The sequence below is a fragment of the Mauremys reevesii genome, linkage group 10, assembly GCF_016161935.1.
Source record: "Mauremys reevesii isolate NIE-2019 linkage group 10, ASM1616193v1, whole genome shotgun sequence".
NCBI lineage: Eukaryota > Metazoa > Chordata > Testudines > Geoemydidae > Mauremys > Mauremys reevesii.
The window spans coordinates 69177570-69190994 of record NC_052632.1 but is presented as its reverse complement, the minus strand read 5'-3'; the positions used below and the strand labels follow the sequence as shown (position 1 = coordinate 69190994).

The 13425-nt window shown below is 42.5% G+C and overlaps 2 protein-coding genes across 9 annotated transcripts in view; one reads left to right on the top strand and one right to left on the bottom strand.

Moving 5' to 3' along the window:
* REXO5 (RNA exonuclease 5) overlaps positions 1 to 5490 on the bottom strand; it is a 27348-nt gene extending 21858 nt beyond the window's left edge. The window contains exons 1-3 of one of the 4 annotated variants that reach the window (XM_039490911.1): positions 5320 to 5490; positions 4722 to 4895; positions 3420 to 3526 (exon numbers count right to left, since the gene is read on the bottom strand). The gene's annotated coding sequence lies outside the window, so the exon portion shown is untranslated. Of the gene's footprint in view, positions 1 to 3419; positions 3527 to 4721; positions 5154 to 5319 lie in introns of those variants that run through there. The other 3 variants (XM_039490910.1, XM_039490912.1, XM_039490909.1) reach the window with 3 other exon arrangements.
* On the top strand, positions 5477 to 13425 carry ERI2 (ERI1 exoribonuclease family member 2). Of its 5 annotated transcripts, none has more exons than XM_039490917.1 (9): positions 5477 to 5606; positions 6517 to 6594; positions 6674 to 6757; positions 7366 to 7493; positions 7693 to 7849; positions 9616 to 9716; positions 10516 to 10597; positions 11210 to 11298; positions 11507 to 13425. In XM_039490917.1, exons 2-9 carry the CDS (start codon positions 6558 to 6560, stop codon positions 12866 to 12868), a joined length of 2040 nt encoding a protein of 679 aa, XP_039346851.1. In that variant the 5' UTR covers positions 5477 to 5606; positions 6517 to 6557; the 3' UTR covers positions 12869 to 13425. The 5 variants fall into 5 exon arrangements, with proteins under 5 accessions (XP_039346851.1, XP_039346849.1, XP_039346848.1 ...); XM_039490915.1 differs by having other exon boundaries at positions 5548 to 5606; positions 6517 to 6587; XM_039490914.1 differs by lacking the exon at positions 5477 to 5606 and adding an exon at positions 5790 to 5836 and having other exon boundaries at positions 6517 to 6587.

Below are 13425 nucleotides of genomic sequence, written 5' to 3'. Positions count from 1 at the left end.
GCAAGAAGCAAACTGTGCAGCAGCCTGATTTTCAAAACTCAATTTCATTGCACTGCTGCTACTAATGGAGAGGTTTTGTCCATGACTCTTGCTTTTCAGCTTGAACAGAAAATCTGCTGAGATTCAACGTCAGAAAGGCTGACTGGGAAGGTTTTCTCTCTGGATTGGATGAATCCATATGTAATGTTACTCCAGCACACGAGCACCATGGAGAATTTGTCCCCTTGATGCGGAAGACTGCCCAAAAGCACAGCCCTAGGGGATGTTGGACATTATATTTACCTGGGCTTTCAGAAAAGACAAGTCAATAATATAAGAAATATTCAGAATGGTGAAGAAACCACTGGGCTTGGGGAAATGCTTAGGAGAGAGATTGGAGAGAAGCGACGCAACCGTTGGAGGGAACGGAGTGAAATAACAAACCTGTGACATAATAGCTAAAAGGCATAGGCTACCATTTGCTAGCTGAACCCTGATGGACAACAAGCAAAGCACATCGCCACAGTCTCTCCCAACTAAGTGGCACACCAGCTCATCCTAAATGGTAAACCAGGCCACAAAGCAAGGTGCGGAATGACAGAAGTCAAGCAGGAACTTTGCTCGCTCCTCAGAGACAGCAAAGTCCACAATGAGCGGCTCAACACTGAGGAGTTGACAATAGCAATGAAAACCCTGAAATGTAGAAAGAGAGCTTGACTCGATGGTATAGCTAATGAACTATTATTACTACACGCACTTCAGGACGAGAGTACAGAAATGGCTGCTTGACTTAAACTCTTGGATGGGGATAATGCATATACCCAGGATGTGGAGACAGGCCAAAGTGGTTGCACTACTTAAACAACATAACGACCCTCACTCTGCAAAGAGTTACCTCCCAATATCCTTACTCTGCTCAACCTACGAGCTATAGGAGCAGATGATAATGCGTAGAATAGCATACAATGGTGGAAGGGTAACTGACTGAAGATTAAGCCAGTTTTCTACCCACAACGTTCATGCTGCAGCCAAGTTGCAAACCTAATTCAATACATCAAAAATGGCTTCAAAATTTGCTAAATTATAGCGGCTGTGTTTGTTGAGCTATCAGCTGCTTATGACACTGGAAACCGTTATGCACGTCTACTGAATTGGCAAGAATTCTGAGAAATAACAAGATAGTACAGTCATCTCCTTACTCTCAAACTGATTTCTGCCATCCATCTTGGCAAGAACAAGTCGATGGTGTACTCAATGGAATGGATTGCCCCAAGGTTCAACGCTATCACCCTTGCTGTTAAATGTCTACACAAATGACCAGCTAGAATTCCCCAACATGCAAAGATTTACTTATGCGGATGATCTTTGTATTGCCACCCAAACGGAAAGATTTGAGGATACTGAATGCATTCTGTCTCCATTGAAAAATACTATTGCTCATGGTTCCTGAACGACAACCCTAGCACCTTTCACAGGTGTGCACCTTTCACCCAAAACACCGTCAAGCCAAACAAAAACTCCAGATATTGTGGGATGGTACAATCCTTGAGCACTATGAACATCTGGTATATCTTGGGGTCACATTAGACCAGTGGTTCCCAACCTATTTGCCATTGTGGGCAGCATATTGAGCTCTCTATGTGTTATGTGGGCCGCATTCACACAATATATATACTACCTATATGGCCCTGAGGTTGTCACATGGGCCGCAGTTGTATGCTGATTGGGCTGAGAACCACTGCATTAGACCAAATACTGAGATTCAAAGAGCACATCAAGAAACTGAAAAAGAAAGTGAACTCCCGAAATTGTATTCTCCAGAAACTAGCCAACATAAAATGAGGCGCTGATCACAAAACACTCCGAGCAATCTGTTTCATCCTGTTACTCAAATGCAGAGTACTGTGCCCCAGCCTAGTTATACTCAAACCATGCACACCAAATTGATACTCAACTCAATTAATCCTGTAGGATTATCACAGGAACTTTGAAACCAACTCCCACACTGTCGCTATACTACCCTTGCAGGGACTGCAACTTCATCAGTGAAGTGGGATGCCTTCAATAAAAAGGATCATGCACCTGGTTGGCTCCCCACAACATATACTGCATAGACACATTTCACCATGCAAGAGGCTTAAGTCCAGAAAGAGCTTTGCCTCTGAAAGTCCCTTACCCCAAAATACTACTGTGGAAGGCTATGGTCTAACAAAATGGCAGGAAATGCCGATCATGTTGGGGAACCCGGTTTCTTCAGAACAACTCCCCCAGACACTGCCTTCAAATGACAATACTGATGTGCTCTAAATGGAGAGAGAGCTAGAGTGGCAAAGACTGGTGACAATGTGACCAAGTGGAAGCTGAAGAATGAACCCAAATGTGATTGTTGAGAGCCTAGGCAAACACATTCTGTAATTCTGAGGAACTATTAAAGGTAATTGACACCACTAGGTCTTGGCTGCAATTCTGGATGGACAAGCTATGATGATGAACTCAAACAGAAATGGTTTCTCATTCCACCTTTCTGAAAACCCTAACTTCTATTTAAACTCCTGTACTGACCTCTGTGACATTCTATACTTTGGGGGAGCACCCGGTAAACCCCATATTCCTCATTTATATATAATTATGATATTGCATATGAAGCAGGCCTTGTGAGGTATCAGGAGAAAGGTTATGATCTGCTGAAAGTCACTGTTCTATCGAAATATGTATATCATTAATGCATATGAAGTTATAAGAATTGTGTTGTGTTGTATGGGGGGAGGGATAGCTCAGTGGTTTGAGCATTGGCCTGCTAAACCCAGGGTTGTGAGTTCAGTCCTTAAGAGGTCCATTTAGGGAACTGGGGTAAAAATCTGACTGGGGATTGGTCCTGCTTTGAGCAGGGGGTTGGACTAGATGACCTCCTGAGGTCCCCTCCAACCTTGATATTCTATGTCCTGGTTGTCACTAAAATATGCTGTGGGTTTGGGAAGCGCCAAAATACTAGCTCTCCAGAGACAATGCCAAGGAAAGTAATCAACGTCTGGGCAGGTGTCAAACCACCATTACCAGCCATTGTCAAGCAAGGGAGCTACAATTCAATGACTCATCTGCATAAGGCCACACCAGGGGAATTGCTCAACCTTGCCTGGGGACTCACCAGACATGGACTAAGGCCAAGGGTATAAAACAGAACACAGGCCCAGCACATGGCCACTTTCTCCTGCCCCCACCTATGCTGCAAGCAACAAAGACACTCAGAAGACTCCAACACAGGGGACTGGCCCACATTTAAGGGACACACATACCTGTATATTAAGGACTGCAATATCCAGTGGGGTGAGAAAAACTGCTTAATCTAGATTTTGCCCAGTGTAATAGGGTCACACGGTTCCAGGCTGCACCCCAGAGATCCCCTCACACAGCATCTCAGGGTGCAGGAGCTTATTCCTTACCTTTTAACTGGTGATGGTACTAAAATTTGCCTGTCAGTACTTCAGTCACATAACCCTGCTGCTCTTGTTTAGTGACTTTCCTCCAGCTATTGCACAGAAGAGGTGAACTGCAAAAATTAGAATATATAAAAAACAATAACTCTGCTATACCATCTAGTCCAGTAGCTCTCAACCTTTCCAGACTACTACACCTTTCAGGAGTCTGATTTGTCTTGAGTACCCCCAAGTTTCACCTCACTTAAAAACTACTTGCTTACAAAATCAGACATAAAAATAAAGTGTCACAGAACACTATTACTGAAAAATTGCTTACTTTCTCATTTTTGCCAGATAATTATAAATCAACTGGAATATAAATACTATATTTACATTTTAATGTATAGTATATAGAGCAGTATAAGCAAGTCATTGTATGAAAGTTTAGTTTATACTGACTTCACTAGTGCTTTTTATGTAAGCCTGTTGTAAAACTAGGCAAATATCTAGATGAGTTGATGTACTCGCTGGAAGACCTCTGCATACCCCCAGGACTACATGTACCCCTGGCTGAGAACCACTGATCTAGTCCACCCTCCTCCTCCCAGTGCAGGATTATCTCCAGGCTTGGAAACTTTACCAGACTCCTACTGCCCAGAGGTCAAAAGATGAGTGAGGGCAGATGGCAACAGTCTGGTGAAATGACAGCACGTGAACCTTCTGTGGGGGAGGCCAGTCCCCCCTTCTACCTGAGGCCCTGCCCATCCTCCACCCTTTCCGCCCCCTCTCCTCTGCTGGAGCACCAGGCAGACGGCCTCAGCACCAGAATGCTGGGCAGAAGTGAGCACCGGCCACAGCTGCCCCAAGTCCCTGCTGCAGGCCTGCCAGCCTCAGCCCAGGCCATGGGGGAAGAGTGGGAATTGGAAACAGGCAGGAGGCAGTCTGGGGATGGAGTGCGGGTGGGGCCATGCTGGGTTGTTTGGGGAGGCTCAGCCTCCCCTGGTCTGAGTGATACGGGCCACCCATACCAGCCTGCTTCAGTTTGTGGAATTTCTTCTAGAACTTTGTTCTTAGACTCAGGGCCGGCTCTAGGCACCAGCAAACCAAGCACGTGCTTGGGGCAGCACAATTCCAGGGGTGGTATGCCGGCCATTTTTTTTTTTATTTTTTTTTTGCTTGGGCAGTTGCACTCTCAGAGATTGGTGCGGCAAATTTTTTGCTTGGGGTGGCAAAAAACCTAGAGCTGGCCCTGCTTACACTCCACTCAGAGGCTCCATCTTTTATATCAACCAGTGAGTCAGAAAAACATGAAGCCTTCTCTCTCACCATCTGTATCTGGCTTCTTTCTTTGAAGCTTCCACAGCAAAGCCTCCTGGTTTTTGTAGGAAGGGAGGATTCCATCACAGCCTCCTGGCTGCTGGAGGACCTGGGGGTGTTTCCACTACTCCAACCTCATACTTTGTTTTGTTAAATACCCTTCTCCTGTAATAGTTACAGCTGCTTCCCAAGCAGCAGCAGAATGAAAACAGGATTATTTTTGGCAGGCTCACTGCTGCCGATAAGGTTGGGAAGAGCAGCTGTGAAACGGACTGAGGTTATATTAATTTTACTCAGCTACCCTGTGGCAAAGCCCTGAGCAGCAGCAGAGGCACTGGTACCAGCTGGCTGCAGACTCAGGAAAAGAGAACAGGTTTACACCTTGACAACCATGGTGGTTAAAAACATGGCCTTTCTCGAGGGTTCCCCACGATGCCCGCCCACGTGCCCCACACGAGGGGAGGGGCGGGATCCCCCCGGCCCCACTGGAGGAGGTTCCCCAGGATGCCCCCCGGTGCCCCACTGGCGAAAGGGGGGTTCCCCGGGATGCCCCCTCCGTAGCCGTCGGGGAGGAAGGAGGCCTCTCACAGCTGCCCCAGGGTCTCACCCAGTTCAGCGGGTGTCGGCTGCTCGCTCAACCGTTTCCTCGGCTATCGACTCGTTCTTCCTAGGCCCTCGCGGAACGGCCCGACTCCCCAGGGGCGGGCAACTGCGACTTCGGAGCCAGACCGGAGCAGTAGATTCGCCGATAGCATCGATGGGGGGGGGCTCTTCTTGGCAGGCGGAGGGAGGTTTGAAATGGCCGGAAGCGCTTGCGCTGCTCCGCGCCCCGGAGCGGCCGGCTCCTTCCTGCCAGGTGCTGAGGGCAGAGATGGCGACCAAGCAGCTGGCCCGGTGCGGACCCTACAGGCGGCACTGGGGGCGGGGGTAATGGGAGGAAGGCGCTGGGGAGGGAATTGGAGGGCGGTTGGGGGGTGCTGGAGCAGTGTGTAGAGCGGGGTACTCAGAGCCATTGAACAAACTGTAAACCCTGGATGTGCTGGAAACCAGGGGGTGTGGCAGCCCCCCCCCAGCACCTCTGTGTGAAGGGAAATGAGGGACTGTATGTGGAGGGGTGTGGCTAGGTAAGGCTGCTGCAGGGGGTCCACTTTATTGAGCCCAATTTTTAAACACTTCTGTTTGAGAAACTCCTTATGCTTCATGCCATGGTTTGATTGGGGCGAATTGTTCCTGACGCTGATTAGAATGTAACTGAAAATGGTACATTCGCCACTATGACGTCATTGTTTTGTGTCCCCAAAGCTGTTAACAAAATACACATAAAACACAAACATGTAACTGAGCTAAACCACTAATCCCCCTTGTCAGCCTGCCGCCTGGAAGGGGGCGGGGAGGGGGGTGAGTGTGAGGCATTAAATGTAGTAACAATATACAGCTAAGATTACAATGGAAATGCATTGTTCAGACTGTCCCTAAAGATTTTTGAGATGCAGCCAACGTAGAGATGAATTGATGCTGCCATTACAGTCAGTTTTTGTGGTTTTGGTTTGCAAATGTACCCAGAAGCTTAAGTAAATGGGTGCATGTTTTTGTTACTCTAATACATACTTTTTGGTGTACCTTGACAGGGAGAGAAGTCCCAAGGAGATCAGCCCTTAAAAGAAAATCACTTTGTCCTTGAGTGTGATTAGAGATTCCAATCCCACTGACTGATGGATAGTTCATCAGTTGAAACAGTTCATCGTGTACATTGTTGAGTTCAATTGTAATAGCTAATTTATTCATGATTCTCTTTGTTTTTAAGGCAACTTGGATTAATTAGAAAAAGTTCCATAACTTCCTCAAATGGCAAGAATCAGACTAGAACCAAGTCAAGTAAGTGGTATGTTTCCTTCTTAATGTCAATCTTTTAATTTTATAAACAGTGATACAGATTTACAAGGTGCTTTTATGTGTTGCAGGGCAGTTGTTTGACTATTTAATTATTATTGACTTTGAGTCTACATGTTGGAAAGATGGTAAACGTCATTACAGCCAGGAAATAAGTAAGTGGAAATGTAATAATGTCTGATAGCAATTGCATTTAAAAAAAAGTTTGGCTCATTTAGTTAAAAGTAAAATAGGAATAATTTAAGTGCAGAATTTTTTTCTTAAAAGGAAAACAGGAAAGAAGTGTCATTATTCACTTTATGAAGTGTCAGAAACTGTATATCCAAACTATCAGCCTTTTGCAACTTGAAATATAGATTATTAAATGTCATGCTATATCATGGAATGCTATATATATAGCCAGCTGCATTAAAATTAGATAGGGCCATCAATTGCACTGATAGTTTGCAAATTAAATAATTTAATCTTATGTTTCTATAAGTAAGTGTTCTTTGATGTAATAGTTTAATTTAACACTCCGCTAGAATACACTTTGTTTGCTATGAAATAACATTCGTGCTCTGATATTGAAATAAGTATTGTTCAGAATTGTATATTTTATGATACATACGAAATGGAGACATTTTCCATTAATATAAAATCACTATCTGGGGGCACAGTCTGCCTTATGTATGGTATCTACGTTTGCTTAACAGTCATGTAATTTAAATCCTAATATAAAGCAACTTGAATCATTTATACAAATAACCTTTTTTTAATCTAGTTGAATTTCCAGCAGTTTTGTTAAACACTTCAACTGGAGAGATTGAATCTGAATTCCACATGTACGTCCAGCCTCAGGAACATCCAATTCTTTCTGAATTTTGTACTGAACTAACTGGCATAAAGCAGGTAAAATCTTTATACTATACATTACAGGAGGCTTATAATTTAGTTAAGAATTTTTAGGATCTTAATTTTGGAAACAGTCCTGTTTACAGTTGTGCAGAAAGATATTTTTTCGGACAGTCTAAAAGTGCATATATTGTTTAAACATGAGATGAGCACACTAACAGGTGTTTATATGTACTTTTTGTTCTATCCTATCAAGAATCAAGTTGATGAAGGGGTTCCTCTAAATATTTGCTTATCACAATTTTCTAAGTGGATTCAAAAGATACAAAAGGAGAAGAAAATTATTTTCAATTCAGATGTTTCAAGCCATTCTGTTTCTGAAGCAAAATCAAGTACCTTTGTTACTTGGTCAGGTAAAGAACAGTTTTTCTTTGTTTTTTTTGCTTGAATTTAGTGTTCATAAAAGTGAAACACTGATGGTGTGGGTTAGACTCTGGCATAGTATAGGCAGGTGTAAATGCAAACTTTTGTACCACAGCTCTGCAGTGTGTCACAGTCCTAACTTCAGGCCTCAGTTGTACATCAAGCGTGCTGTCTCTATAGAGTCTCCGGGAGCATATATTTCTGATCTGTACCCTGTTGCTGTGTGTCTGTGATGACAATATATATTGTTGGGACTAGACCAAAAAAGTCCATTTAATTTGTGATTATTTATGCTGTGTCTTTGTTTCCAGGCTCTGAGGTTCATTCCACATTTCCTTTGCTTTATATTCACCATGGCATGTCACCATACTTCTAGGTTAAGACAACTGGCTGGGAGGTCCTTCAGAACCTATCCAATATGATTCTTTAATCAAGTCATTGTGAAGTGACATACATCACTTGTTTTCTCTGATGCCAAGTTGCAGCAGTCCTAATACCTTGGACTAAAAACAAGACTACACATTAACAGTTTAGTTTGTATTTCTTTCATGGGACTGCAGGACACTACTAACAGGCCAGTGTTATGTCCTATTTACATATGATTTAAGTCAACTTTGAAGCTAGTTCTTGACAGATATATTTAGTTTAGTAGAATCAAATTCAGCTAGTTTTTAAAAGTGACTATGATCCAGGTACAGAAATGTCACAGTATTTCATCCCTTTTGAGTCATCACTACAAGTGGTGGGCAAACTACGGCCTGGGAGCAGGGTTGGGGGCCACTCTCCACAGCTCCTGGAAGCAGCAGCATGGCCCCCTCTCCGGCTCCTACATGTAGGGGCAGCCAGGGGACTCTGCTCTGCATGCTGCCCCTGTCCCAAGTGCCGCCCCTGCAGATCCCATTGGCCGTGGGAGCCGCAGCCAATGGGAGCTGCAGGGGCAGTGCCTGCGGACGGGGCAGCATGCGGAGCTGCCTGGATGCGCCTCCACATAGGAAACAGAGAAGGGACATGACGCTGCTTCCGGAAGCAGCGTCAAGGTAAGCGCTGCCTGGAGCCAGCATCCCTGAGCCTCCCCCCACACTCCAACCCCCTGCCCCAGCCCTGATCACTCTCCCACCCTCCAAACCTCTCGGTCCCAGCCTGGAGCACCCTCCTACACCCCAAACTCCTCATCCCCACCCTCATCCTACAGCCCGCACCCCCAGCTGGAGCCCGCACCCCCTCCTGTACCCCAACCCCAATTTTGTGAGCATTCATGGCCCGCCATGCAATTTCTATTCCCAGATGTGGCCCTTGGGCCAAAGCATCTGTTTATACCTTATAGAGCATAGGCAAGAGTTGCATGACTTTTGGTGGGTCTTTCAGATGCAAGTCTCTTCTGAAGAAGACTGAAGAAGAAGTGGGGGTTCACCCACGAAAGCTCATGCTGCAGAACGTCTGTTAGTCTATAAGGTGCCACAGGATTCTTTGTTGCTTTTACAGATCCAGACTAACACGGCTACCCCTCTGATACTTGGGCCAAAAAGTTTGCTCACCCCTGATTTAGTGCCTTCAATTACTTGGCCAATCAGTTCCCCCTGTAAAGAAAGCGAAGCATTCTGCCTGCAGTGATTATTTTGTAAACCATTGTGGTTAGTTTATTTTGCTGATCTATTGCTTTTATCAAATTCTAGTTTATTCTTATTTGATCAATACACATACTTAGTAATCATGAAAATAAAGAGTGAAAAGTTTGTTGTTTTTCTCTCTTGTGCAGACTGGGATCTGGGGGTTTGTTTGCAGTATGAGTGCAAAAGGAAGCAGCTGCGAAAACCTGATATTTTAAACTCCTGGATTGATCTCAGAGCAACATACAAGGTGAGAGAATCAATAGATTATATGGGTAAAAATGTTTCACCTCCACCTCAAAGGATTAAGAATAGATAGTGAATGTACAAGTAACTAGGGTTACCTATTTGTTCCTTGTATACATTCACACACATTTTATTGATGGATAGAAAAGAACAATGTATCCTTCAGAACTATACATATTTTAATTCTAGAAGGCTTGATTTTACCGACAAAATCTGTATCACTTGTTATACTGTCAGTAGGCCTATGAGAAATGTTCCAGCTGTTTTGACTTGCCTTCTATCTCTTGCTCTTCCTGCTTTCTTCCCTTTCTGGTCTTTCATGCTTCCATTACTGCTTTCCCTCCTTAGCTAAAACACAGTAAGCGTCCTCTGCTTAGATAGCACTTCTGAATTTAGCGCAAGAATTGGGGTTTTCCCAGTTAGTGCATTCTAAATAGCACAACTGGTATTGTAAAAACGAATGATGATAAAATACTCTTGACTTGTCTAAAATTATTTGAATAGAGTCACTTTTCATTTGCCATAGCAAAATGCATATTCTGTGTTTCTCAGCAAACAAGAAATATTAGGTGTTTCTTGGAATACTTTCTCTGTGTTCCATTTAAAAGAAATTTACATCACATACTACAATTTAAATGAACAGTATGATGCAATTTATAGTTGTATTCCCAATAGGCTATTCAATTACTTCTGTCTTAGATGCAAACTGTACATATGTAACTGAAGAATTTGACAGGGTAAGGCAGCAACAGTGAATTGGTTAATATAGTATAACATTTTAGAAATGTTTTTCTTTTCCTTAGCTCTTCTACACTAGAAAGCCAAAAGGGCTAAATGGTGCTTTACAGGATCTGGGGATAGAATTTGCAGGACGGGAACATTCTGGTGAGTATAACATGACAGTTCTTGTTAGAGAGTGTTTCATGAAGCTAATCAAAATACAGCAATTATAACCCTAATTATTTCCATGTTATGTAATGTTCTGCATTACAAAAAAATCTGAATAAGAGGGACTGGATGATTCAGGACACTGGGTTTTTCATTTCTAAGATCTGATTCTGCAAGGTCTCCAGGCACAGAACTCTCAGTGAAGTCAATCGCAGTGTTTTGTGTAGAGGACTTTATAAGATTGGGCTCTAAGTTACTAGTGCAAAAAAGAACCAAAAGTTGGTGCCATCTGGTAGCAGTTAATACACATCACAAAAACTATTAGCATTGTTTGATCATGATAAATGGCTCAGTAGAGAGATCGCCAAAGATTTGAATAATCATGGAAGTTTCCACCCACACAGATTGTAACTCTCATAGTGTCATGTAGAGGAGCGTGAACTGCCATCCTGTACCTGTACTGTGAATGAATGTTTTTCAGTGTTGTCTGTATCCCTTTTAACAAGCACTACATTCTCTTAACTCTCCCCTAAGTTAGGCTACTTTTCATTACTGTTGCCAGTAGTACATTAAAATAACGAAGAGTTTATGATAACATGTCTTCTGAAGGGTTGGATGATTCTCGGAATACTGCCCGTCTTGCTTGGAGGATGATCTGTGATGGATGTGTGATGAAAATTACTAGATCTTTGGATAAGGTTAGTGACTTCTTCATATCTTCCTTTCTTCTTGCCTCAAGTCCCAGAGCACAGACAAAAGGTGAGTTCACTGAAAAAACAAACACTTTAAGCTTGAATTTGAGTTAAAGCATCCTTCGCAGACTCTCTCATTTGTCTCATACATTGATTTCTAAAACCTGTTGACATCCAATTTTCAAAATCTTGGATTTGCTTATGGAATCGCTAGGTACAGCCAAAGAAGAATTCAGTGTCCAGGTCTTTGAATGTGAACCCCACTGAAGAGAATCCACTGGGAAGTGATGATGGTGCTGAAACTTCAGATAAAGATAGAATTTGCAACAGCAGCTGTCTAGCTGAGAATGAACACAATAAACTTGATAAAATGGTTATAAACGCCAATGTAAAGGGAAAAGACCAGCAAGAGTCCAGTTCTACAAGTTCCTCTGCAAATGTCCGTGTTGGGTCTAGAATCTGCACAAAGATTGATGGATGTGGTCAAATCGAAAGCTCCTTATCTCCACATATTGGCAGACTTCCTGTTCCCTTTGGACAACTACAGGCTTCTCATTGTAATTTACTGCCGGGCATCCAGAATGGATTAAATAATGGACATCTTATTTCTACTTCCAAGTATAGCTCTTCAGTACTTGGTTCAGGGCTAGTGCTTGTCTCCACTACTATTTCCTCTGTTAATATCTCTAATGTAGATATAAGTACCAGTTCTGATTGTTTATCTATGTTGACCGATTGGGAAGATGTAGCTTTAATACCAGAATCACAGCATGAAGAAAATACAGACTCGATGAAGCTTAAAGATGACCCAAATGCAAAGACTTCATCAGTCTTTGGAGAAGGGACGGTTTTGAAAGAACCAACTATGAAGAATTCAGACTTTGAATGTTTGGGGCAACATAATGAACATTTGGAGGCTTCTAAGTCTATTGTGTACAAAAGTCCTAATACTACTATCTATGATGTAGGAATAGCCCAAAGGCAGACCTTAAATTGTTCTGCTTTTAAGTTACCATCTGCGAAGGTAAATGCTACTTTATCAAGTACAGTTTCAACTGGAAATCATTCCACCCCTTTCTCTCAGACTTCTAAGAGGAAACCGTCTAGTCCAAAAACTTTACCTCCATCAAAAAAACAGCCATTCACTGTACATGAAGATGAAGCTGCATCTTCTGATCAGCCCCTATCTTTGAGAAATTCAAGTTCATACAAAGTGCCTACTGTTCTCTTAAACTCCACAGTCAGCCTGAACCAATCTTTAAAAGCTGTGAAAAGTGACAAACTGACTCCACCCTTATGTAATTGTGGTCGAAGGGCTAAAAGACTAAATGTGTCCAGTGCTGGTCCAAATCATGGCAAAGTGTTCTACAGTTGTCCTGTTGGAAAACATGAAGGGAAGAAGAGAGGCTGTGGATATTTCAAGTGGGAGCATGTACTTCTAAAGGAAAAATCCACTAATGCTATTTCTACTCTTTCCCCCACTGCAGCTGGTTTAACATCTCCTGGAATAAACTCAGATTCTTCAGGAAATTCTCACAGGAAATATCCAGGTCTCAGACCTTCTATGAGAACTTGAATGTTAGTTAATTTTTGTCCAAATCTTAACATATGCTAAGTGTTCACTGATACTACAAAAAAAAATTAAGCAAATGATGCCACAGATTCCACTTATGAGGATTGGGCATAAGTGACATTGCTGGGCTTACTTCAAATCAAAATGGAACTCATGAAGCATAAGTGGAGACAGACATTAATAACTTGAGAAAATTTGAAGAGGTTAGCATGACTAACATAAAAGTATAAGCAGCTAGTAGCTCAAGTTTTAATATTTTTATTCTCTTATCAGGTATTTTAGATTTTTTTTACCAGCCCAATCCTTAAATATCAGTGTTAGTGATACAAATTTTGTTTGCGACTACGTTTTTCTAAAAATACATCTGTATGTAACTAACTCTTTACAATGTATGCATATATCTTTAACCCTTTCTGTCTAAGAAATGATACTTGAAGCAGTAATGATGGTTTTAAAATTATTTTATATAGTCTTCATTACTGAAATGAAATAAAGATAAACGTAAATTCCTGTGACATTTTGAGTAAATAAACTTAAAAGTACCATAGCAAAAATGTTAA

Excerpts from the sequence above, each read along its gene's own strand:
- ERI2 (XM_039490914.1), top strand. The coding sequence starts at position 5,805 with ATGAGGGACTGTATGTGGAGGGGTGTGGCTAG. Across the intron at positions 6,588-6,673 it reads TCAGACTAGAACCAAGTCAA|GGCAGTTGTTTGACTATTTA; the intron begins GTAAGTGGTATG and ends TATGTGTTGCAG. Across the intron at positions 6,758-7,365 it reads TCATTACAGCCAGGAAATAA|TTGAATTTCCAGCAGTTTTG; the intron begins GTAAGTGGAAAT and ends TTTTTAATCTAG.